At 42.9% G+C, this 27,581-nt stretch overlaps 1 protein-coding gene and 1 pseudogene across 23 annotated transcripts in view; both read right to left on the reverse strand.

Annotated features, from left to right (window-relative positions):
• LOC135255916 (CLIP-associating protein 2-like) overlaps positions 1-27,581 on the reverse strand; it is a 131,614-nt gene that overhangs the window by 75,027 nt on the left and 29,006 nt on the right. For 20 of the 23 annotated variants that reach the window (XM_064337825.1, XM_064337806.1, XM_064337768.1 and 17 more), the window contains exons 6-7: positions 25,277-25,374; positions 19,654-19,724 (exon numbers count right to left, since the gene is read on the reverse strand). In XM_064337825.1, coding sequence (XP_064193895.1) covers positions 19,654-19,724; positions 25,277-25,374 — 169 coding nt within the window. Of the gene's footprint in view, positions 1-12,961; positions 13,092-19,653; positions 19,725-23,021; positions 23,417-25,276; positions 25,375-27,581 lie in introns of those variants that run through there. The other 3 variants (XM_064337876.1, XM_064337869.1, XM_064337860.1) reach the window with 3 other exon arrangements.
• On the reverse strand, positions 26,140-27,202 carry LOC135239094 (putative nuclease HARBI1; annotated as a pseudogene).

The following is a 27,581-nucleotide window of genomic DNA, read 5'->3' on the forward strand; positions in this document are numbered from 1 at the left end:
AACTTAACTGGCTGTGAAAAACTTGTGATTAAATTCAGAGATCAATCAAAATAATGAAAAATAAACATTAAATAAGCGCCAGATTTTTTAATTTCCCCTTGACTAACACAAATATAGAATTCACAAACACTCACAAAAAACGACTGTGTACTGTGAAGAGCTTTTACATTAACGCAGCCACACAGGGCATTGATTTGTCCTCATGGTGGCAGTATAGTAGTGTTTCTTGTTTTGAGATCTTAAAATGACAAGAACCATTTGGTATGCTGCAGAGGTGGGAAAATTTCCATGCATACGTACCTCCTCATGCAGAACATTTTTTTTCAGATTGTATTATATTTGCAGTATTGGCTTCTCCACCATATTGGATTTTGTGTACCACACTTAAATGAGTCCACTGAGACCATTTCTCAAAATCAGCTCATATGCAGCATTCCGTGATGCAATCTTAGGATTCTCATCTTAAAAAATGAATAAAATATTGGGTTTTCATAAGAAAATATGGCCCCAGTTACCCAACCATTTTCTGCTGTCTGTGCATAATATGCACATTAGGCACTAGGGATGGTGCCAAATACAAATACCATATTTGGCAACATTAGAATAATGCGTTCTCTCCAAAAGTTTCCTCCTCCCGAATTTGGCAAATATTATTTGGATTTGGATCTTTTCTTCCCACCTAGGGGCGACATAGCTCAGGAGGTAAGACCGATTGTCTGGCAGTCGGAGGGTTGCCGGTTCAAACCCCGCCCTGGGCATGTCGAAGTGTCCTTGAGCAAGACACCTAACCCCTAACCCCTAACTGCTCTGGCGAATGAGAGGCATCAATTGTAAAGCGCTTTGGATAAAAGCGCTATATAAATGCAGTCCATTTACCATTTACCTCTTTGATGCGATTCACTCAGAAGTCAGCACCAAGTTTCTCAATTAGACACACACAACAGCAGAGAGACAGCGAGTAACAGTTTCTCTTAAAAACAAATAGGTCAGAGCGAGGCTATGGGGCTTTGGGGACTTTATGATTCAAATTACTCCATTGCTGTAAATGCTAGGCTATATCATCCTCCTTCTACGACTTTCCTAAATATTTGTGCTTAAATAAAAGCGTTTTTAAAATGAGAAAAAAAAAATCAACAATACAGGCAGCCTGTGCCATTTTCTTCACAAAACCCCCCACCAGACAATAGACAACAACAGGTGCATTTACCCAGGTGTCTACTCTGGCACGCTATTCAACAATTGAATGACTGGTGCGTTGATACAAATTTCCCAATAAAGCACTATCAAAACTAATTTCACACATATAATCACACAAAATTAATTCACTGCAATTGTGATGAAGGTGATAAAGCCTTTAGGGTGGGGATGAATAATTGCAGATGCTGTAGTTTTATAAAGTTATAGAAAGGCTTAGAACTCCGCAGAGATATATCAGATCAATAAACTGAATAGAATAGCTACATGACAACTGCGTGAAATTTAACCGTTTTATGTGCGTGCGGTCCCAGCAAACCACGAAAGCTGCACTTTCTCTGTGAAATTGATAAGAGGAGAGCAACAGTGCATAGGCTAAAAGTGCACTCCCAGGAGAAGGGAGGAAGAAATGTGCTGAATGACGAAAGAAATAACTTTTTTAAAATATTGCACTTTGCAGTACATTTTCCTTTAGCCTATATAACAACCCCGCTATAATTTAGAAATACAAACATTGAAATTGATTCGGTTGTGTCCTTTATCTTAAGACGATAGTTTTGCAATATGTGGTTCCCCAATCTTTATGAAATTAGGTCGCTGCTGGTGCAGAAATCGATGCTGTAATGCTGTAGTAAAAAACGTGTCCTTTCTAATGGTAAAACATTACAGACACAGGTGGTTGGCAAATGACACACCCAGCACGGCTTGTGTGGCTCTAAAATATCTGACCTGCCCCCCAACGACTGTTTCAAGAAATGTTTCAGCATAGCGAGGGATGTCGAGTCTCCCCGTCGCACACCACTCCCAGCTCACATGCAGGAGCCTGTCTTTACAAAATACAACTTCGGGAAGTTTGAGTAAAGCATAATACACTGCCTGGTCAAAAAAAAGTCGTCATTTGGATTTTTTTGGACAGTACCCACTGTACAAATCTCTGGAGGCAGTGTTATGATCTGGGGTTGCTTCAATTGGTCAGGTCTAGGCTCAGCAACGTTATGCAGAAATAAAATGAAGTCTGAAAACCTGAACGTACTGAATGACCAGGTTATCCCATCAATGGATTTTTTCTTTCCTGATGGCACGTGCATATTCCAGGATGACAATGCCAAGGTTCATCGGGCTCAAATTGTGAAAGAGTGGTTCTGGGAGCATGAGGAATCATTTTCACACATGAATTTGCCACCAGAGTCCTGACCTTAACCCGATTGAAAGTCTTCTGGATGTGCTGGAGAAGACTTTACGGAGTGGTTCAACTCTCCCGTCGTCAATACAAGATCTCCGCCAAAAATTAATGCAATTTTTGATGGAAATAAATGTCATGATGTTGTATAAGGTTGTTGAAACAATGCCATGACGAATGTGCGTCGTAATCAAAGCTAAAGGTAGTCCAACGAAATATTAGTGTGCAACTTTTTTTTGGCCAGGCAGTGTAGCTGAAGATGTATTCCACCTAGGGAAGCTTTCAATTTTTTCTTTACTTTAGCTAAGCTTATGCAAAATCAAACATATAGCCTAGGTAAAGTGGGGCTTCAGCAAAGGGGAACGATAAATGATTAACAAACAAAAACAAGAAAACATTTTAGCATTACATTCTGTAGATTTTAAAAAATTTCATTTGGTGTTCCTAGCATACAGTAGCCTAGTTCATAATGAAGATGAGGAACTATTTAATCATAAAAGCATTTATTCCAGTTTATAATTGACTTCAGTGTCCTTCAGGTAGGGGTGGTGGTAGGGTTCATGCAGTTTGTACGATGCAGTTCAGAGTAACTATGTTTTGATTGATAAAAACATTTTGCCTATGTTTGAAACTTGATTTGGCTGTTTGTTTACCTCAGTGTTATAAAACCACGTTATGGCAATATAACAAACAGGTCATTGTTTGTTAAATACAGCTTTAAAAAGCAAATTACTATTCATGTCATTGTAAAACAATGATTTAATGCTTTAATATCTCAACAATAGCAGTGCCAGTGATTGAATACAGTTAAACTCCACCCACTCCCGGTTTATGTCACGCCCACATCCGGTTTATCTGAATACAGATACAAATAATTTTGTTGGTTAAACAAATACAGATACAAATACAAATAGTGGCATCTCCCTCGACCCCTATTAGGCACGAACCCATCTTGCTAACCCAGACGTTATTGGAGTTTTTCAAATTCTAATTTTCGGCACTTTGAGAGCCACAAAACTTGGCCTCGTTGAGGTCCATTGTATAAGGGTGAGAGGATATCTGAAAAACTCAGCAAAACTATTTGGATGGATAGGTAGCACTATGGATAAGTGAAAACATTTAATTTCTTTGATGTTTGGGTGAACCGCCCCTTTAATTGAGGCTTCCATATGAATTGCATCGAAGAAGATCCAGTGTCGACTGCGGCTGGCAGCCCCACAGGGGGACGCACTGGCTCTAGTGTCACCCAGGGATGGCAGGGTTCCTGTCTGCAAGGACGACAGTGTTTCAACGTTGGTTGATTGGATGCTCGCAAGTCTGCGGGGTCAAAAGAGGTGGCTGACTCAAGTGCTTTGGAGGAGAGCACATTTGTCTGTTGTAGCAATGAGTGCTGATGAATATGATTGGGCATTCCAAATTTGGGAGAAAAAGCGTAACAGAACATATTAAGCACACAAATATGTCACGACATGTGCATTAATCATTTATTTAGTAACTATTAAACAGAACTGCAAAATTAAATGTGTTATTCAATGCTTTGATATCAATATGAAACTAATTTTAACAATTTAGGCCACATTTAGGTCACATGGACTATGTTTACTATTTTCTTTCATATATTCTGGCCCTGTGGTTTCTTTTTACCATCTGAAAAAGACTGGAAAGAAATCTGTCTACAAAATAAATTAAACCAAGCCAAGTGATTCCTGTATTGCTCATAAACACTGTGGAAACAGAAGACAGCTAACTAAGAAAATAATAACTCATATCAATCGGTCGGAAACAGACCAGCTGGTCTGGAAAGCAGGTCACGCTACATAAACCAGAATTCTGCAGGTGCGAAGACAACAGAAAACAGCAGCCCCTTGTACTGAAACTGATAATCACCCGGGGTTATCGCTTTACATGATGAACCACTCTATGCAACCTTTATGCTTCAAGCCTTTTATACAATTCTCCAGGTTTCAAGTGACCATTTCATACAAGTTCTGCCAAATACCTTTCAAGTACCATGGAGTATGAGTGAGCAAGCTCTGTTAGGTAGCATATGCACAACAGGCCATTTTATAGCACTGGTGTCATGCGTATCTGTGTAATTGAGCTCTGATAATGACAACATTGGAGTGGATCAGCTTGTGTTTCATGGCATTTTAACACATTATTATGGCACCAGTGTAATTTGATAAAAGTGCATAAAAACCTCTTTAACTTGGGAACTACAGGGGTATTACAAAGGAAACTCCACCATATTCGTTCATTATACGGCATGAGGTTGAACATAATAATTAGAGGAGCAAAAAGAAAATTTCAAATCATTGCGTGCAGCAACTGGCACATAAGACAAAGAAAGAAAAAGCACACAGAAGGTGAACAATAAGGCTAAAAGCAAGCTTTTGTTCTCTGTGTAAGCAACATGAACAGTTGGCAAAGGGGAAGCTGGTCTGTGTGATAAACCTGAAGTAGAAGCAAATTTCTTGCAAACAGCAAACAAAAATTTCCTGGAGCACATTTTGAAAATAATTTTCTTATTGAGAATGAAATCTTTTGTGTAAGGCTTGTGACACATTAATTGTAGGCAGGGTCTACTGTACATTAATTGTGATTATGCTACCAGTCAAAAACCACCAGGAAACCAGATTACCATGTTCCAATTTTTAAACTGATCATTGGTCTGCACAGATTTCATGCAACACTTCTTTACTTTATAACTATGGGATTCAAACAAGTCACAAAAAATTCCAGTCCACAGTGTTTTCCATTACAACCATATGGCCATTTGCTAACTGTCTACAAGGTGAACATGTTATCTAACTAGCAGCAAGAAATGCTAGTGTTTAGGCTAGCAAGCTATATAATATTGCTCTCAAATTGCTTTCACGAGTGAGAGGTGTAGGTGGCAGACTGGCTTGGAGCCAAACAATGCTTGCAAAGGAGGTTAAGTGAAGGAGGGAGCACTCATCCAAAGGGATGTTTGGTTGTCCTTCAGGACTCTGAACTATTATGATTCATGAGTCATTCATTGTGGAGGCCAAGCTCTGCACACAGACAGGAAGCCAGACTTGTGGGCTGAATATCCTCATCTTCCAGTCAGTGCCAGATAAAGATCTCCTTCATGATTGAAATTAACGAAACTTTTATGGGAAGCTGGGCTTGAACAGGTCGACTTAAAAGCCGCGTTTCCACCGCAGGAACTTTCCCCAGGAACTAGGAACCTTTTCAGTGCGTTTCCACCGTAGGGACCAGAGACTTTATTTTACCCCCAAAAAAGTCCCTGCTCGGGGGGTAGTAGGCTACTTTCCAAAAGTACCGGAACTCTTGGGGTGCGCCGCAAGCGCTGAACATTTCTGATTGGTCGAGTACTCGCAGCATTTTATTTCAACTGCCATTTTTAAAAATCTGCAGCCACAAATCCGATTTATTATTTTCAAAATAATAACTTTAATTCAAACTTTTCTGTTATGCAGCGAAGTAGGCTACTTTTGGTTATAGCCTGCCAACATCTACAGATGAGACATTAAGAGAGAGGATTATAACGTGTGCTCTTCTTTTCTTGCTTTAGCATTAAGTCTGTTTTATAAAATATTAAGCATTCGTGCTGGGACAGCATATTACGTACCAAAACATTCAAACGGTTTAATTCAGTTGCTGAATATTTTCCGGATTTTGTTAGCCCGTTATAATTGACTCAAAATGCTTGACACAGTTACAGTAGTTCTGCGGAATTTACATCGGGGATACAGTAAAAGCAAACAGGAAAAAATCACCTTCTGCACTTTGTCAGGGTAAAATAACACAGGTTAATTCTAGTAATCGTCCCTTTTGCTTTTTCAGACTGCCATAATTTTACTCTGCGATTCTTCAATTCCACAAAAAGATCAGGAAAGACTAGACATCGATAGGTGCATGGTTCACATCTGGAGGGCACACTTCATGTATTTAGCTGCTCCGCTAGCAGTAACTTCAAACGGTGGCTGTACCACTGCAATATTAATTTAAATGTTCACGCAAGTCCAAGTTTTCATTCTATTTATTCTTGTCATTTCGCGATTATATGGAAATGATGATGAGAGTCGAATTAATCAATTCAACAGCAAATTGTTAATTACGTGTGCATGTTTTCTGCTATGAATGTTGTTACCAGTTACGAATGTGAATGCATTCTGTTGCCTCAGATGTCAAGACATGAAAGTGAATGTTCGCATAAAAACATAGCCAATGAATGTGTTTGAGAGGGTATAAAACAGTTACAATCTGTATATTGCCCTGTTATATCCTGTTTGTTGCATAACAACGGTCCAAGTCGAACTACGAACGAGAGTTTTGCTTGACAATGGTAAAATAATATGTTCAAACGGCCGCGGATAAAAATCAATAAATAGCCAACTAAAGTAACTATATATCATCGTTGGTCACCCATTGTGTAAGTGGAATAAGCCACACCGGGCTGTCCCGTTATTGGCAAATAATGTACTTCGGTGGTAGTATGGAGTTACAGAAGAAATCACACGATAGATGGACAGACGGTGACGTAGCCTTTTCATACGTCAGCGGACTAATTTGCCTAATCTTTGCGGGTCTTCAGACCGCGGTGGAAACGCAGACAACAATGGGCTGAAGGAACCTTTTAGTTCCTTGAAAAGTAGTTCCTGGGACTAAAAGTTCCGGGTACTTTGGGTGGAAACGCGGCTAAACATAACAGATTGGCTGTTAGATTCTGCCATGTTGCCAAACAAAACAACAGTAATTGAATGCAATTCGGCTTTAAATGTACACATTTTAAACAATAAATTTGTTTAAACCACCAAATGCTATACTATACCACCTACTGATATACATACTCAAGGATTTCCTGTTTTTATTTCAGTACTGAAAAGAATTTTTCCATTGTGAAGTGCTGTGCGACCTACAGCATATATAATGGCACTATATGAATATGAGAATAGACTGACTGATTTATTTAGCGATTGGCTGTCTGGCTGTGATATTCTACAAATACTACACTTTCTTCTACCTGATTTGCCTGGGCTTAGGGGTGAAACTGTGGTCACGCCTGGGATTTGCCAAGACGTTGTCAGCTTGGGTCAATTTCCTAAAAACACTTTTGGCTGAGTTCAGCTACCGCTGACTTTCTGGCCATATGTACAGTGGGTCAGAGGAAATGTATAGCCGATCAATGCAAGGAAAGAGGATATGTGCTTGTTTTTCAGACTACTGTACTGGAGGGACAACATCTGCCACAAAATATTAGTCTGCATGTGAAAACATTTCATGTGGCAAGATAACATTGGCAATATGATCATCTGAACTGCATTCTGTACCTGAAAAAAAAAATTCTGTATCCTGTTAAACAATGTCCAGGCAGTATCAACGCAGTTTCTGGAACTCAGAAGAACCAAGTACTGCAATTATGATATTCATCCAAATGAACAATGAGTTGATTGAGATCTTACACCGTTAAATCTTTTTCTCTCCATTTACCATTTTTGGTATATACTATATAAACTATATTACAACCTAACAAATGACAGGAAATTATCCGCATACGACATCCATACTTGATTTCATCCTAAGATGTACTTACACTGGTTACAGTGTACTAGTCATCTGTCAGATAAGAAGCTGGGCTCAGGGGCTGCATGAAGCTGTATGAAGCTGGATTCAGGTGCTGCACAGAGCTGTATGAAGCTGGATTCAGGTGCAGCACAGAGCTGTATGAAGCTGGATTCAGGTGCTGCACAGAGCTGTATGAAGCTGGATTCAGGTGCTGCACAGAGCTGTATGAAGCTGGATTCAGGTGCTGCACAGAGCTGTATGAAGCTGGGCTCAGGGGCTGCATGAAGCTGTATGAAGCTGAGCTCAGTTTATGCACAGAGCTGTATAAGGCTGGCGCTATATGAAGTGGGTGCTGCAGGGTATTGTCTAAGCTGGTGCAGATCAAGTAGCCAGGACAGATTTTGACCGCCATATTTAGCCACACTCCAGTTAAATGCAACCATTTAAAACTCTGCACCCACATCAAGCGCCCCGAGCATCCCAGGGAGTGGCCTGCGGGTCTCTCGTTGCTTGTAAAACAAATCCAGTGAAAAATGTCTGTCTCATCCAGCCGCGTGGAGGGTGGCGACAAAGCCGCTGCGAAGGAGCAGCATCAGCTCATCGTCATGCTGCGCACATTCCACCGGGGGGAGGGCTAATCCATCAGCAGGGACCGGCGGAGCATGCGTCCTGTGTGTGTGCATGTGTATGCATGCACGTTCACGGAGAAACCATGCTCTCATCTCAAGGGAGGGGGGCACAAAGAGATGGAAAGGAGAAAGGAAGAGAGAGGGGGGGTTTGTTTTTTTTTGTTATTTAGAGCCATGTCGGCATCTAAGGCCATTTCATGGCAAGAACATGGTAATGATAACATTTCAATATACAGAAAGTAGAAATCGATCAATAGAAAACCAGAAAATTAAATAAAACCTGATGTTTCAAATGTACTTGTGATAACAGCTCTAAAATTCTTTCAGGTGACATCTTGTTAAAAACATCTTTCATGGAACTTTCTGAATAAAACCGTTGTCTTGTGGCATTAAAGGCAGGGCAGTTCAGTAAAATGTGCTTGATAGTCAAGGGAATGCTGCAATAGTCGCATGATGGTGGTTGTTCACCCTTTAATAAAATGGCATGGGTGAGTCTTGAGTGACCTATCCGGCAGCCTTGTAAAAACGATTTGGTCCCATCCGTTTTTCAAAGAAAACACAAAGGGGGGGGGGGGGGGGGGAGAGGCGACAAAGTGATATAAAAAGCATGGGGGGGGGGGGGGTAATAAAGTTCAAATCCCCCTGCATTGAAATCCTAAACTACAGCTCGCAGCCCAGAATCGCTAAGTAAAGTGGAGAGCCAGGAAAGCACTCCAGCCAAACAGAACGCTCAATTGAGGTCAGTATCCACCAGTGAATAAAGCCACACAGCAGGCTACCTCAGCCTTCTCTCAGAACAGCCCTGAGTTCAGTGCGCTTAGAAAGCAGACGAGAACCCAGCAAGGGGAAAAACCTGGTGCCTGCCTGCGTGCGTACACGTGCGTGAGCGTCTCTGTGTGCTTGGTGCAAGTGCGCTGCTGCAGCGAATAGAAATGTACAAAAATTAGGCTGTAGAAAATAGGAAATTGTGACTGGTACAGTACAATTATGGCACAATTACCTAGTTCTAAATTAAATAATCTGCAGATAGATAACATGCCCTTAGGCTAGCCAATTACCTGAAGCCGCCTTCCCAATTTCCATTATTTTCCCCCATTCATAATCACCTGAGGTGTGTCATAGATAATATTCACATCAAACAACATACAACTCATAGTCAGTCATTACATCTTCAAGGATTTGAAGCAAGCTGGTTTGTTCTCAAGATTAGGCCTGGCCAGGTTCCTGCTCTGCTGTAGTAGCCATAGTGCCTGTAGGCTTGCTGCTTTGTACCTGTGCTCATTATCAGGAGCTCCAGAGTGCGTAAGTACTTACTGTATGTCGCTTTTGATAAAAGGGACTGCCAAATAAATGTAATGTAATGCAATGAGATATTGTCACAGGGCAGGCCCTGTGCCCTATGCACTGTGCCCTGCACCCTATGCATTATACCCTATGCCCTATCTCCTATGCACTGTGCCCTGTGCCCTAGGCACTGTGCCCTGCGTCCAATGCACTGGTGCCCTGTGCCCTACACTGTATGCACTGTGCCCAATGCACTGTGCCCTATGCACTGTACCCTGTGTCGCATGTCCTATGCCCTGTGCTCTGTGCCCTGTTCATTGCAGTACTGCTCTGAATGACACACAAATGCATCCAAGCTGCACAAACTGGCCTTTCTAAATGTTAGTCTGTGCTGACAGGTTCTCTCGGACTGAATGCTCCCCGCAGAGCATCAGACTGTAGCCCCGGGCCTCTGTGCGCCTGTGTCATGTGACTTCTCAATCTGACCTCTGCCCTCACTGAAGAATCCAGCAGCAGCTCACTATTGCCATGGTTGTTAAAATAAAATGGAGCATGATTTGTCATCCTGACTTACCCAGTTTTTATTCCCATTTGCCACATTCCAAAACAAGTCAATAAAGAATGATGGCAAAGAATTGCAATGTGTTACATCAGACACGTGCAAGGGGGTGGAGCTTTGTGTACGGATTACAAATACATCATCACATTATTGCACTGCGATTTTGCAATCCTCTCCCCTCAGTTTTGAGGGTGGGGGGGGCGGGGGGCAGCAGCGAAGGGCAAACAAAGACATCCCTCAACGGAGAGGGGTTGCTGCCTGTTGGCAAGGACACCGCTGCTCGACAAAAACTCCAGTCAGCTTCCCCCATACCCCATACCCTGGAAAAGCACCACTAAGCAAGCTGCTGTCTAAATATTCCCTCTGCCCAGTCTTTCTACTGAAGGGTCCTAGCAAACATTCCCATATCCATCTCTCCCAGTCTTTCTACTGAACTGTCCTAGTAAACATTCCCTTTGTCCATCTCTCCCAGTCTTTCTACTGAACTGTCCTAGTAAACATTCCCATTTCCATCTCTTCCAGTGTTTCTACTGAACTGTCCTAGTAAACATTCCCATTTCCATCTCTTCCAGTGTTTCTACTGAACTGTCCTAGTAAACATTCCCATTTCCATCTCTTCCAGTGTTTCTACTGAACTGTCCTAGTAAACATTCCCTTTGTCCATCTCTCCCAGTGTTTCTACTGAACTGTCCTAGTAAATGTTTACACTCTCCTGTACGGCTGTAAAGCCAAAAGCAGCAAGGCAGAAAACCTATAATGATGCCGATCTGAACCTCTTACAGCTTAAGTTACTTCACCAGTGCCTCCTGTCTAACACAGAGCCCCTGTTTCCTAAGAGACGGCAGAGAAAGCCATTAACCCAAATCCCTCCAGTGCAAACAGTCGGACAGAATGAAAACCCTTTTCTGTCATCACAGTGCAGCTCATCAGAGCTTCCATAGAGGCTGTCCATCCTTGCCTGTGTTTGCTGAGAAAGGGGTTGCTTACAAACCCAGCCAAGCACCACCCCATACTCCCATCTAACTGCGTCACAAAAATGGTTCATATATTTCACATTACAGCTTAGCTCAGAGATGGGCTTCATTCAGAACTTAAATACTAAAATCAGCTACTCCTCAGTTGAGCTTCACACACAGTGCCATTAAACACCCAGCACCTGTTCCCCTACACTCTGATCCTGGACTCCTGTCTGTTCCACAACATTCAGAACCTGTTCCACAGTCTGTTCCCCAACATCCAGAACCTCTTCCCCAACATTCAGAACCTGTTCCCCAGTGTGTTCCAAAACATTCAGAACCTGTTTACCCCAGACTGTTCCCCTACACTCAGAACCTGTGTCCTCCTGTCTGTTCCCCTACACTCAAGAGCCTGTTCTCCTGTCTGCTCCCCTACACTCAGAACCTGATCCCATCTGTTCCCCTACACTCAAAACCTGTTCTCCTGTCTGTTCCCCTACACTCAAAACCTGTTCTCCTGTCTGTTCCCGTACACTCAGAACCTGCGCTTCTGTCTGTTCCCGTACACTCAGAAACTCTTCCCCAGTCTGTTCCCGTACACTCAGAACCTGCGCTCCTGTCTGTTCCCCTACAATCAGAACCTGTTCTCCTGTCTGTTCCCCAACATTCAGAACCTGTTCTCCTGTCTGTTCCCCTACACTCAGAAACTGTTCCCCTGCCTGTTCCCCTACACTCAGAACCTGTTCTCCTGTCTGTTCCCCTACACTCAGAACATGTTCCCCTGTCTGTTCCCCTACACTCAGAGTCTGTTCCCCTGTCTGTTCCCCTACACTCAGAGTCTGTTCTCCTGTCTGTTCCCCTACACTCAGAACCTGTTCTCCTGTCTGTTCCCCCACACTCAGAAACTGTTCTCCTGTCTGTTCCCCTACACTCAGAACCTGTTCTCCTGTCTGTTCCCCTACACTCAGAACCTGTTCTCCTGTCAGTTCCCCTACACTCAGAGCCTGTTCTCCTGTCTGTTCCCCTACACTCAGAACCTGTTCTCCTGTCTGTTCCCCTACACTCAGAACCTGTTCTCCTGTCTGTTCCCCTACACTCAGAACCTGTTCTCCTGTCTGTTCCCCTACACTCAGAACCTGTGTCCTCCTGTCTGTTCCCCTACACTCAGAACCCGTTGCCCTGTAGGTTCCCATGTCTGTTCCCACTCTCCTCCAAGCCTGCTGGAATGCTGGGGCATTCTCGGAGCCTCTAACTAGGAGCTATGAATATAATTCACATGCTGCTGAGTGTTCGCACTACTGAAGCTCTCTGACTCCACACTCCATACGTCATATTCCTCTGCAACCAGCCATTCCCCAAAACACTGCGATGCCCCATTAAACTTACAATATACCACTGCTCTCAGGCAAGTACAAACCCACACACATGCATTCACAGATGCTCACACAGACAAACGTGCACATTACCACTGCGCAGGTTCTGCAGCAGTCCACAATGCAGTGCGGAAAATTGAGGACTAACGTGCTTAAGACCGGAGCACATAATAAAAATCCTGAAGGATAAAGGCTTCCTGCAACTGCAAACAGAGACTGCAGAAAGCACTCACCCTCTCCGTCGCTCCCCACAGACATGACTCCAGCCCGTCACTGAGGCAGGATCTCTCGGCTGGCTGAGAAAACAAACGTGTGCGTCTCTCCTTCTCGCTCTGTCCCTCTCCTCTCCTCCCCCCCCCCCCCCCACAGAGCTGTGATCGAGGCAGCGCTCCCTCGTCTCCGCACAGCAATCGGTGACCGCAACTTCAAAATAAAAGCCCCACTAAGAGCGGAAGGCGCCCCATGGCATAAACTCTTCAGAATAAATAAACATGTAATCTCTGCCTCCTTCTCCTACTCAACAGTTTAATTGAAAGATGAATGGGGAATGTCATATTTCACTCACTTTCCTTTAATGCCTGGCCAAGCCATCTAAATACACACGTGCACATGGTACACACACACACACACACACACACGCACACACCCAGACCCACACAACCACCACACACACCCCCAGAACCACACGCACACCCACAAACAAAAGCGTACACACATTCAACTGCACAGCATGCTGATGGGCTGAAAATCTCATGCATGTCCTCAGGTTGGTCAGTGCTGAAGTTTGTGGGGACATTGTTACACAGCTCCGTACGCTGACCGGTGTTACGGTCCCCATTAGGGTGTGTCTTCGGGATCAGGCAGAGTCAGGCACACTAAGGAAAAGAGCCCTTTGTTCACTGGGTCAGAAGACTGGGCCTGTAACCAGAACAAAACTGGGGGGGCAGCCCAAGCAAGGGAGAGCGAGACTGGTTTAGGCCTAAGCACTGCGCATACACAAGTGTGTTACACGGCACAAATGCATGTACAATCCACTAGAACTGCTATATGGGCATTACCCATCCACACTGCACATAAATATGTGCATAATCCACCATATAGGTGTTTTATCTACCCATATTGCACATACAGGTGTACAACACTCATATTGCACACAAATGTGTATAATCCACCAGATCTGCTAATACATGTGTATAATCTATCTACACGGCATATATATGTATAAATCCACTAGAATTGCACATACACATACATGTAGACTCAACTCATATGTACACAAATGTGTTTAATCCACCAGAACTGCAAATAAATGTGCATAATCTACTGTATTTGCACTGCATTGCACATACATTAACAGACCACCCACATTGCACACATACGTGAAATAATCTACCAGAAATGGAACTACAGGTGTATAATTGAACCATATTACACATACATGTGTATAATGTTCCCACATTGCACATGTATGTGTATAATCTTCCCACGTTGCACATGCATGTGTATAATCACCATACAATATCCATATACAGGTATAACAATATAATAATTTAACCCTCCTGTTCTGTTCATTTTTTAGGTACAGCAAAAATGTTCCTGGGTCAATCCCCATACAGGGGGGGTTTGCAAATACATGAAATGAACCATTTTCATTTAAAATGTTGATTACACTAATTAAGGCCAGTAGAAGAAGTTTCATACTGAAAAAATAATTTAAAGTATTTTTCCTAGATTTTCAAACTTTAAAAAGGGTCAATTTGACCCGCAACATAACAGGAGGGTTAATAGTTCCCTTTGGTAGCACTGAACGGGGTACTGAAGTTTATATGAATATGTTTTTGAAAAACTGAACTGCAGTAACACAGCAAATGGCTAAATGGGAAGATATGACAGCACAACTAGCAGGAAGGTGCATGCAAATAAATGCATTCAAAATTAAACAAAAGCAACTACAAAGTAACCTGTACAACAAAACTGTACAAAAAGCAAAGGGTAAAGAGAAAAATGCCTGGAGAGCATCATTTCAGTTATTTTCTTTTTGCTTACAAAAGTTTAGCAGCAACACCCAACTGTACAACACTTGACATCAGTGGTCCCAAGGAGACAAAGACATGAAAGAACGCTGTGATCTCCCTGCACTGGCCTTAGGGTGGGAGGGGCTTGACTAGTTGCATAATTATTCCACTTGGCTTCCCCCTGCTCATTTTCAGTTTGGCTTATCGTCAGGCGGCTTCAGCAGCGGCAGTACGGGCAGTGGGCTGTATGCTGTCCCCTATTCAGGTCATGGATGTGCCCGTTGGCTCACGGTTTGAGGGCCCTTTTCACTAGGGAGTCCCAGTGCCTAGCGGGGGTGGGGCAGCACTGGATTCAATAGCCCCTTTTCCCACTTGTGTAGTATAGTCACCTGCACCAGATGCATCTTACCTGACCTTCCCTTTCGCTGGCCTTTCACAAGTAAAGTCTAAACAGCTAACAAAGCGGTATATCCCACATCAGAGAGAAACATGAATCTATGTAAATGATCCATTCGTTTTCCCTAAATAAAACCAGCCAACGTGTTGCTACATGCAAATAGTCCTGTGCCTGACGATCGATTTTCCACTGTGTTGAATGTTCTGTGTGTAACCCGCAAATTCAGAATAGGGACAAACCAAAAAAAAAATAAAAAATACCTGGATTTGCTCCAAGGCCACTCAGGGAATTGAACAACTCTCATAATTTTTGGACACATCCATTAATCTACAGTCCTGCTCAGTATACTCATGCCCAGCTTATAGAACTGGGCCTGAAACAGGGGACGATGACATCACTGGGTCCTTCAGACTGAACTTACCCACCTTCCTTATCCACCAATGACAATGCCTCAATGCCTCAACAAACCCTAAATAACCCACACCTGTCACAGTCACTCTGCATACACCCACACCTGTAATGGTTACGCTGCAGATAACCCACACTCAAAATGGTTACTCTGCAGATAACCCACACTCAAAATGGTTACTCTGCATCAATTTAAAATTGCCCTTGGAACTGGGATGACTGGGGCTTTTAAATGCCCCCGTAAAATAAACAGTTAACTTTCTGTATTTTAACGTTACGTGTCCAGATTTTGTTCTATTTGTGACAAGCTAATGGTGCTCCCTTGTGACAGTTTGGTGGGGAAGCTGTTGCTAACGAGAGACTACGAAACGGGGAGGCTTATACTGCTCAACCAAAAGTGTTCCTTGTAATATTGTTCACGCACGTCCAAATATCGTTTTATTTAAATGGTATCAGTTTTTAATTAATGTTAAGATTAACCAGATAATGATTTAATAGAGATTTGCCGGCATAACAGTGCAAAACTGTAGTAGTTGTGCTTCAGCTGCGCTGTTTGGAACATCGTGAATAGGTGCTTGGAACATCGGGAGCTAACGGCTTCCCTGTGCAACGGTCTTCCGAACACAGGGAAGTAGTGCAGTTTTTTGTCATTTTCTCTATAATTATTGGTCCAATTCACATCAATCAAAGTGTTTTAGTGTCTGGGATAGCCAATAAGCAACCATAATCATAAACCACATTCCTCAGGAGAAAAACTAACATTGAACGGACATTAACTTCTGGTGGAAGTAGCCGTTTCCCCGTGTTTTGTTCGGAACACCGTGAGTCTACATTAGCCAGATCTTTGATGCTAGCGTAGCTAACACATTCTACAGCTACACAGAGCTAGCTATGTAGGTAGATAGCTACCTAGCTAGCTCTGTGTAGCTGTAGCAGATGCAGGGCAGGGGCAGTAACGTTGGCTGGCTGGTAATGTTACAGATATATTGAAGTATATGTAAAATTGAGTTTTATATTCTTTGCAGAGGCTTGGAAGAACAAAAGGGAGCACAGGGAGCCCATAGTTCAGTCAGTGCTCAAAATGAATGCTGAGGTGAATGCCAAAATAGTCAAGCTATTTGATATAGCCTACCATATAGCGAAGCATGAGAAGCCCTTCCAGTATTTCTCATCATTGATTAGTTTAGAGAAGAGGCAAGGTGTCGACCTGGGAGACACCTACAGCAACCCCAAGCAAGCCAGGGTTTTCACACAATTTCTTGCTGAGGAGATCCAGAGAGCCATAGCAGAGCAGGTGCAGGAGGCCAGATACATCAGCATCCTCATTGACGGCAGGACAGACAGGAGGGCAAGTGAGAAGGAGGTGCTGTATGTGAAATACATGGAGAAGGGCATACCACATATGCGATTCTTAGGGTAAGAAAAAAATGTGGGTGTCTTGCTGTCTTAGGTAGTAGGTAGTCAATTGACACTCCATTTCATTTCATTTGTCACTTACATCCTCTTTTTTTCATAGAATCACAGAGCCCCCGGATGCATCGGCAAGCGGAATCCTAGCATCAATCAACTCCCTCATGGACTCCAATGGCGTTCCACAATGGAAAGAGGGCCTTGTTGGTTTTGGTGCCGATGGTGCCAGAACCAATTTTGGGAAGAAGAATGGCATCTTTACCAAACTTGCTGCTGACCTGCCTTGGCTGACAGGGATCCATTGTGTAGCACACAGATTGGAACTTGCCTGCAAAGATGCTTTTAAAGGCACCTATTTCACCGAGGTTAGTATAGTGAAGGGAACATGTTTTTTATACACTAAGCCCCAATAGTGTCTGGACAGTGACATTTTGTCTCCCTCCCCCCTCCTTCCTCACTTAATACTTCAGTTCTCTGTATACATTAGACATGTACAATATCAATAAGGCTAATCACACCAAGAATTTACACAGATAAAACTGTTCACAACTGCAGTTTTTTTAAAATCAATATTGATATTAAATCACTTTATTATGATTAAAATGTTTTTCAGATTGATGACTTCCTCTCCGCCTATGCCTCCTTCTACCAGAGATCACCCAAGCATGTCAGAGAGCATGAGCAGATGGCAGATATGCTAGAGGAAACCATTGTCGTGCCAGGTCGGGTGGAGGGCACAAGATGGCTTAGCCACAGATGCAGAGCACTAAAGGGATTGGAAAGTAACTATCTAGTGGTAATTGCCCACATGGAGGAAGTTGCAGGTGAGCAGATGGTGCACTGATGGTGCAAAGGTTTGTGGGTGGTTAAAGAAGATAACCTCCTACAGGTTCCTCCTCCACTTGGCACTCTACATCGACGTCCTAGAGGAACTATCCCACCTCTCGCTCCTCTTACAACGGGATGGAGCAACATTAACAGGTGTGAGAAGTGGCATTCATGCCTCCATGGAGGTGCTGAATGATATGCAAAATAATCATGGCTACAAGCCCCGGTCCATGCAACAGGAATGCAAGAATGGAGAATACAAGAGCGTCAAAGTGACAGGACTGGACATACAGCGAACATTTGATGAGACAGTAGTGAGTTTGATTCAGCCAGTGCTGGACTGCTTGGAGAGTTCTCTACCGATAAGGTGTTCAATGCAATGTGTGTGCTGGACCCAAGCAACTGGCCAGAAGAGGATACTTCCTATGGGGAAGATGATGTGTGGCTCCGCCTTCAGCACTTCCAGGATGTAATCACTGCCAAAGGCTGTGATATGGACTTGGCCATGGCAGAGTGGTCACGTCTGAAGAAAATGGTAAGACGACGCAATGTGCAAAATGGACAACAGCTGAGATCCCAGTTGTCTGAGTCCTCCTGGGCAGAGGAATTCCCCAACCTCACCCATCTCTATGAGATCACAGAAGTAATGCCTCTAGCCACAGCCAAGGTGGAGCGGGCCTTCGCTTTAATGAATCGTGGAAAGAGTGACTGGAGAAACCAGCTGAGCACAGACACGCTGAACCAACTAATGCTGAACTCACTCGAAGGCCCACCTGATGACCAAGTGAACCTTCAGCCAGCAGTGGACCGGTGGTTTATTGCAGGACATAGAGCCAAAAGGCCTTCAATCATGCCATATGGCAAAAGACAATCAATCAACTGATGTTGTTGACATGACAGAAGAGGAGGACGTTGAACTGTAACATCAAATGTTAGTATAGGCCTATATCTTATTTTGACTGACATGTTGATACAGTATATGTGTATATGTTGATATATGTTTTTTGTCTTTTGCCATAGGGCATGCTATTTGAAACTTTTTTGCCAAGTAGCCTACATTACCTAACATGCCAGACAATCAACAGTGTTGTTGAGATGATAGGAAAGGAGGATTTTTAACTGTGATTGTTTATGAACTTTTAGAAATAAAATATGCTTGGATAAGAGTCATTGAATATTGGTCTGTCATGTAACATAGAAGAACTAAGGTATTTCCCAACATTTGATAAAATTGTCCTGGAAATGATACAAAATGCCCCCAAAACATATTTCACAAGGGCAAAAAATGCCCTTGTTAAAAAAAGTTAATTTCCTACCCTGCTCTGCAGATAACCCACACCTGGAACGGTTACTCTGCAGATAACCCTCACCCAAAATGGTTACTCTGCAGATTACCCACACCTGGAATGGTTACTCTGCAGATAACCCACGCCCGGAACGGTTACTCTGCAGATAACCCACGCCCGGAATGGTTACTCTGCAGATAACCCACACCTGGAATGGTTACTCTGCAGATAACCCACTCCCGGAATGGTTACTCTACAGATAACCCAGACCCAGAATGGTTACTCTGCAGATATCCCACAACAAGGACGGTGCCTTGGCACATAACCGACACCTGGGACCGCTGCAACGCACATAGTCCACACCTGGGCAGTTACACTGCACATATCCAACACCTGGGACCGTTAATCTGCACATAGCCCACACAATAACTTGTGATGCCATCCCCAGCCATGGTAGCATCAGTCCCCCTTTGTCTGGAGAATCAGGCCAAGAGGAGAATCAATTCCTTTCAGCACCAGAGCATCCCAGCTGCAGAACTGTGTGGCTCCTGCATGGAAAAATAAACCTGAAGCACGCTTACCTTGACTGAGGCTTAGGGCCATGTTTCCCGAGTTCAGCACTTCATCAAACTTGCTGTATATTGTCTGCAGCCTAAAACAGAGTAACCAGAGAAGACAAAATTAAGATACACAAAACCATAAAACGTAGCAAGACATCCAGACATGCAGCCCTGTAAAGGGCTGCCTTATATTGACATATGTCACTGAAAAGGACGTCGTCATATCCAGATGAAACACATTATCATACACACACAACACAGTAGAAATGGGGGTGCCCAATATATCGATCGTGTTATTTAAAGAAATTTGTCAGTAAACATCTTTATTCTTCCCATTTTCATCCCTCTTCCCTACAGTTTCTGCCTGACAGACAGGTACACTTGATCAACATGAAATGAGGCCAATCTGCTGCTGTCAAGAACTTCGTTACATTAAGCATGCCATTCATGATATAGACATGATAGTGGACACAAAATGTCATGTTATGGTCACGTAAATATGGTCCATTTTAGGCAAGGGATTTCATTTTCAATATCCGATGGATAATGGTGTTTTAAAACCAAAGGTGGGATTTTTCTTTGCTCAGATATGATACTGGTCTAATGATTTTACTTTTATGGTAATACAGGAACAATTCTACTTTTGAATTGTAGAATACAGTTAAACTACACAAATGGTACTGTAAAATGAAGTTAAGCTAGTAACACTGCCCAGCACTAGATATATAGAACACTGCTACAATGAAAAAATATATTTAGTAGACATCAAAAGAAATTTGTTGGATTTACTTTATAAAATTATGGACAGTTGTTGCAGCCACTATTAAGTATAGGCTATGTGACGTCTCCAACTAAGTTTGTCATAGCCTACTTAATAATATTGTGTTCAATGTTAGCAAGTTATGGGCCACAGTTGCTAACTAGGTTGGCATATGAAGTCAGGGCCAAGCTAGCACAGCATGCTAGCGTTAGCTAGTGAGGCAAGCTAGCACCAACTGTAATACGTCTAATTAAATTCTCTGCTAGAGCTAGTCAGCTATCAGCTCCCCTTGTTATGCCCCCATCTCAATACATTTAGACAAGCTATCTACCTGGCAAGCTAGTATTTTCAGGTGATATGAACAAATATTGCCAATATACTGGTTGGTAAGATCATGTTGTGCTAGCCATTGGAAGAAGTAGATCGCAAGCCAAAGAAGTTTGGGTAGTACATCTTCTCCACCAGTGGTTGAGAATGTACATGCTCATTTCAGGAATATTTATGTAATAGTTTTGTAACAATGAAACAAAGTCAGATACAGTAAAGTAGAAAGAAGACTGTTATGCTCAGGTTGTTTTGAATGCGGAAATGTATCACAGATCGGGCTAAGTTTATTGGGTTAGCTAGCTGACCTGATGAAGCCATCTAGCTAGCCGGCCTGGCTATCTATTTAGCTAGTTAGCTAGCTCACTGTGCATGATAATAGCACAACTTCACCAAAACGAGACCAAGTAATACAATATTTCTTTAGAGTTTTTTCCCCTTCAAGAGAATGTAATGTTCATTCCATTCTGTTGATGAAATCCATTCAACAAAAGTGTGACTAATTTCAAGCATTCAGCGATGTTCAGACACATCAAGTTCATTTCTTGGTCAAACATTTTCCCTCCCTGAATATGGCCAGTTCTATCCAGTTGAGCGTTTACTTCTTAAGCAGCCTAGTGGTGAAGTGTCCTGCATAGGATAATTTATCATAAACTCATTTTTGTCAATTAATGATATTGTATAAGTTACTACGCCATTCAAAGAAGGATCATACCACAATCACCCTTCACACCAGCAAAGAAAAATGGATTTCAATGAGTGTTCTACTTTCACCTTCTCTGCAACAAGTTCAGAGAACCAAAGTGCATTTGGGTCTCATGGCATTAAATGCTGTTGGATGTATGAAGCAATCAAAATCACATCAACGGGCATCAATATTTAGGAACATTTTACAGGGTGAATGGTGATCCATAATCTAAATGGATGTTTTTCCCACTGGCTTATTTCTCCAGACTGCAATGTGTGGTTTTTGCATGGTTGTGGGCACAAAAACATTTTTAAACATTTTGAAAAGGATGGCTGATGGTTATCAAATATAGATAATAAAAATATTGTTTCACAATTGAATGTAACTTCCACAGATTAACTCAATTTGGCTAATGACAACAATGCATTTTAGGGGAGCACAATTTAGCCTAGGTTTCAGTGTTGGGCAGTTTTTGAGACTAATTTCTAATTCTATGTCCTTTCAGTGTTTTGTATAATGGAGCGTCTTTGACAAGCTGTTTTTAGCCTGCAATTAATCATGTCAAAATAGCAGCTGGGAGATTTTACTGTTAATCTCACCTGATTACTTGGGCTGTAAACTAAGAGAATTTGAACAGCAGCCAATTGCAATTTGAAAGCAGTTTCTTACTTTTTAAGAAGGGCACTTAACTATTATCATGGAAGAATTGGAATTTAAGCCCTTATTCTATAGTGAGGAGAACAGATTCACATCGTAATGATGTACAGATGATCCTGTATGTTGGATATACTAGACTATACTGAACTATGCTGTATAGGCAACAAAAATAAACTAGGTTTTATTTGAGAACTTAACTCTATAAGTGACAGAATGCTCAAAAGGCATGCACTAAACAGATAAATTTAAGTTATATTTCAGGTAATTGCAGCACAATGATGTTCCTCATTACAAGACATAACATGAAATTTAATCAATTTGTTTGTCCTTGATTATCATGACAAATTCCTCATCTTATTACAAAGGCACAACTATCTGCACGAATGCACTTTTGAAACAAATGCCTTCCACGATCAGAATCGTCACCAGCACTGGCACAGACAAGAGAATACCGGTCATTAGAATCAGCTAAGCCTCACTGTTGGTGCAGCCTTAGTAAACACCATTGTATTCCTATTACAAAAAGGACAAAAGACAACCTATTATAAACTGGTTACGGCTAAAATTATCAAACCTTTACCCACATTAATGAACCACAATTAGAAGAATCATTACATTACAGCAGACATGCTCTGTACCTAAAACAACCTACAAAATGTCACTATGGCAGTGCGAAGGACTGGAGGGGCAGATATTTTAATTCACCCCCTCCTGCGATATCAAGCACCCTGACAGCAACATCGCATTTGCTTAGAATGTGGAGTTGTAATGCCACAGTCAAAACCACTGACAGAGCGTGCCCAAAGTCATTAGTGCAGAGCACAGCCATCTCTTCACACACCCCCAGCGCGAGAAGTTCTCTCTGAGAATCAGCAACAGGAACAGACAATTCCCCAAATGAAGTCCTCCCCGTTTAAACTCATGTGCCTAAAACCTAGAGAGGGAATAAAAGCAACACACCTTCTCAGCCTCCTGTCTAAAGCAGGCTGAATATCGCCTTCCTGACGATTCTCAAAAAGCACCTGCAACAATCAATCACCACACACGGCTGCTCCCTCCGCGGTTGCCATGGATGTAGGCACTCTGGTGGCCATTTCCCACATGGAGCGATGCAGCGGAGAAACGGCTCGCAGGCGCGCACTGCCTCCCGTCCTCCCCGATGCGCCGTCCGCCGCACAGAAAAAGGTTAACGTCTGCGCCGTGTGTGCGAGTGCGTGTCTGCGCGCGCTCCGTTTCTGTGTGTGTGTGTGCGTGATGTCAGCGTCTACGGCGCGCGGCTTGGCCGTGCATGACAGAGCAACGCTTTATTCCCCTTTACGTAACCTCCTGACTGAAGTGCGCGAGTTTGTGTGTGCGTGTGTGTCCGTGTGTGCGCGCGCACCAGCTGCAGCAAATCTCATTCAGGAAGAAGGGAGCCAGAGGGCAGTCGGCTGTTGTGTGGAGGAGAAGAAATGCCCCTCCCCCGTCCCCTCTCTCTCACTCTCTCTCTCTCTCCCTCTCTAACTCTGGCCTGCTGTGCATTCTGAAGCAGCAAAATTGACAGCTTTTGTGTGTGTGCGTGTGTGTGTGCATGTGTGTGAGGGTGTGTGTGTGTACGTGTGTGCATGTGTGTGTACGCACTCTGTAAGTCTGTTTGTGTGCACTAAATAAACAGCCCTTGTAATTAGGTTGCATAAAGGCAGCATAATCCGACAGCAAGGCCAATCCAATTTCTAATGGGTAAGGGAGACTAAGGAACATAAAACAAACAGATGTCCTTTTCTAAACTGCAGAGGTGCTCCAGTGAGGGTGGGGGGGGTGGAGGTGCAGAGTGAATCCAGACTGCAGTCTCACAGGAGAACTATCCAGAAAAAGCTCCTCTATTCCCCACCAAATCAAACCTGATCCATTCTCAGGTGTCAAAAAACTTACCCTACCCAATGTATACTGAAAATCCACTGCCCTCCGCTGAAGCTGAGCTGCTACCTGGATTACATTTCAATGTACAACCCAATACAACCTTTGGAATTTAATAAATTAATATTACAATGGATGACCCTGTGATGTTCATGCAAGGCACTGATGATCGTAACGCGCCACATTTGTAGCAAACATCTGACATCTCACAAGTTTTGAGGAGCAGCGATCCTGGTTTTGTGTGAGAAGCTTCACTAGCATGTGGCTACATTCAGAATTCTACATGCCAAAGAGGAGTAAGTCGTACGCCTCCATCAGCAGTACTGAATGGCCCAAAAGCCTCATTTCTGCCCACATCAGAGAAACTCCCCACTACTGGCAAGGCAAGTAGAAGCCTTTTTAGACTGAAATCCACTCAGGGGAGAGTTATGTGAGGCTTACAAAGCCTCTTGGATCTGACTGCAAGGCATGAAACTTTAGTTTCATTAACAAGTGGCATTGAGTAAAGGCAGACCGACAAGCACTGCTTATGCTCCAATCATTAAAGAATACCTAAACAGACTTCCCAAATTAAATCAGCTCTTAAGCAGATCTTTAACTACTGGTCACCTAAGACAACCTATTATCAAATTTTCAAAACAGTCACAGTGAAGTGTCTGATCGTACTCTGTGACCTTTTTATTTTTGCCAATGCACCAGCAGTAGTAATCACTCTTACCCTAATTTATACAACATAAAGACTTTAGCTTCATGGTTTTAAACATATTATTTCAGTTACTACCAGACCATTATGTGAAGGGGGATGGGGGCAGAGATATGCAAGGGGAAGGGGATGGGGATGAGGAAGTGGATGAGGAAGTGGAATGGGATATGGAAGGGGATGGGGATGTGGAAGGGGAAGGCGGTGGGGAAGGGGAATTGGATGAAGATGAGACTGGGGAAGTGGAAGGGGATGAGACAACCATAATAGTATGGGTTTTTTTATGCTAATGCACCAGCAGATAAATTAACAGGGAAATTATATTTCAATTACTACCAAAACATTATGGGAAAGGGGACGTGGAAGGGGAGGTGGATGGGGAAGGGGACTAGATGTTTTAAAAACAGTCAAAGAGGGAATCTGATCGTGCTCTGTGACCTTTTATATTTTCGTCAGTGCACCGGCAGTAGTAATCACTCTTAGCCTAATTTACAGGGCACAATGACTTTAACTATGGATTTAAATATAGAAATATTATGCGGGGGGGGGACCATTATGGGGAAGGGGAAGGAGAGTGGGATGGAGAAGGGTTGGGGAGGAGGATGGGTCACTGGCTTACCGTGCGCTGGGCAAGTCCCTTTTCCCCAGGTCAGCTCTCACCCTCTCCCCTACGTACCGATACACATCCACAAGAGTCGCTGTAGCAGTTTCTCGAACCTGTGATGGGCAGAAGACAAGAAGTAGACAAGATATCTTTAAGAAGTATCACTCGCCTATACAACCTTAGCCTGACAGCAGTGTGAAGCCCCAGATGTGGGTGTGGGTATAGGTGCGGGTAGGGAGGACTGAAAGCACCGTGGAGCTCTACGTGTGACCTACAAATTGGCTCGGATCTAGCACACACACCTTGGAATCTGGACTTCTGGACCAGGGCCCAGGAGTTCCAATGTGATCTGATCAGAATTTGAATATTGGATTAGATTAAATCCTGCAAATGAGTACTTTAAAATCAAAAAACAGGATTTGGATTATTTAAAATCCGATCAGATCAGGTAAGCGAAACCAAGCTTTAATCCTGATCAAATATTCAAAAATACATAGTTCAAAACTTTAACATAGGATTGGGATCATTCTGATCCAAAATATCTGGATCACCTTGATCCCAGTAGGGTGGATTTAGAGTGGATTACCGGAACAAAATGTAGTATACAATATAAGCAAGATGTCAATTTTATAGATTAAAATACATTGTTTGTAGCCTCAATGGATGCTAAATAGTTATTTACTTTTTTCCATCACAGGCCCTTACAGTGGCCTCTATAGCCAGGGCCGGCCCGTGGCATAAACGCTCTATGCGGTTGTTTAGAGCCACAACCGCTAGGGGCCACATGACCACGAGGGGGGGCCACATGATCCAATGTTTATCTAAGGTAAATAACGTATTTACGAAATTATTTGTTTAGGGCCACCAAAATCCTAGGGCTGGCCCTGTCTAAAGGCCAACCTCTCAGGTCAGTTTGTCACCACAGAATTATCACAACAAAAAAGATATCAATCAGAAATTTCGTTTTGAATCATCAAACAATTATCTACAACTAAATTGGCACTCGTCCATCTGTGATCAACTTTCAACTTCAAAAGAAGTTGTTGACAATAGCATCTCTCATTGTACGACCACAGAGTCTCTCATTTAGAGAAAAATTGACAGGTGGCCCTTGATTGTCAACAGGAGTAAGGTTCTGGAGGATCATCAATGTCATCACAGTGAGGTACAATGTGATCGGGTAGTGATGCGGTGGAGGACAATCCAAGCCAGTATTATGCTGCACGCTCGTTGCGGTTTCACGAGCAGGTAGTTGTAGCACGCAAAGCGGCTCTTCAGAATCCCATTCAGATGTTCAACGGCACACCTCTTTTTTATAGGTGCATTGAGATAGCGTGTATGTGAGGGTGTGTTTGCTGTGGGAAAAGGCGTCATCAAACATGTTATGAGTGGGAAGACACCATCACCTAATATTATGCCATCCGGTCTGTTGGGTTGGACCTTGAATAATCAGCTCTCCCTAAAGATGAGCGCATCATGGACAGACCCAGATCATTTCACAACATAGTTGGTGATTACAAGGTCTGCATCTCCTACAAGTTGAATGGTGATACTGTGCCTCTCCTTCCTATTGACAAATTCCCACTCCCTCAGATGATGTGCTTGGGTGTGGTCTATCACCCGAATAGTGTTGGGCATGTTTCCAAAAAGAAACGTGTGCTTTAACTGGCCAATTTGGCCATCATTTGAAACAAAGTGATCGATTAGTCTGGCCAATGTGGAGGACACAGCTTGTACTACTTCACCAACAGTAGTTCTGTGGACTCCCGTACTGTCAACTATGATTTAATAGAATATTCCAGATACATGGAAGTGCAGAGCAATGAAGACCTGTTCTTCCACACTCAGAGCATGACTCCGTAGGGTTCTGTGTTGCAGTTGTGGCTTTAAAAGATCTACAATGTAGCCAAAATCAGCAAGCCCAAAGAAAATACATGCATTAAGTTAATCTTTTTGTATTGTTGAAGAGGTTTGGGACGCTTGGCATTGACCCTTTGACGGTAATCTCTCGCAGTTCCAGCATAGCGGATGTGAACAATACCAGCCATGCCAGTGGTCCCTCAAGCAGTGTCTTAAGACTCTCTGAATGAGGAGTCTCTGTAATTAGTCATTTAGTAATGAATACACACCTGTAACATTATTATTCTTAGTAATGTTCCATTAGGGGGCTTTAAACCACTGATAATCAGGATCTGGCAATCTTGAAAAGTCTAAATCAAGATGAAGGTGATTCTGTCCTGAATTGCTTTGAAATATCTGGACAAAATCTGGCTAAGTTGTCTGATCCTGGATCACAAAAATGGGATTTCCTAATCTGACC

This window comes from Anguilla rostrata, chromosome 1 (genome assembly GCF_018555375.3).
Source record: "Anguilla rostrata isolate EN2019 chromosome 1, ASM1855537v3, whole genome shotgun sequence".
In the NCBI taxonomy this organism is placed as follows: domain Eukaryota; kingdom Metazoa; phylum Chordata; class Actinopteri; order Anguilliformes; family Anguillidae; genus Anguilla; species Anguilla rostrata.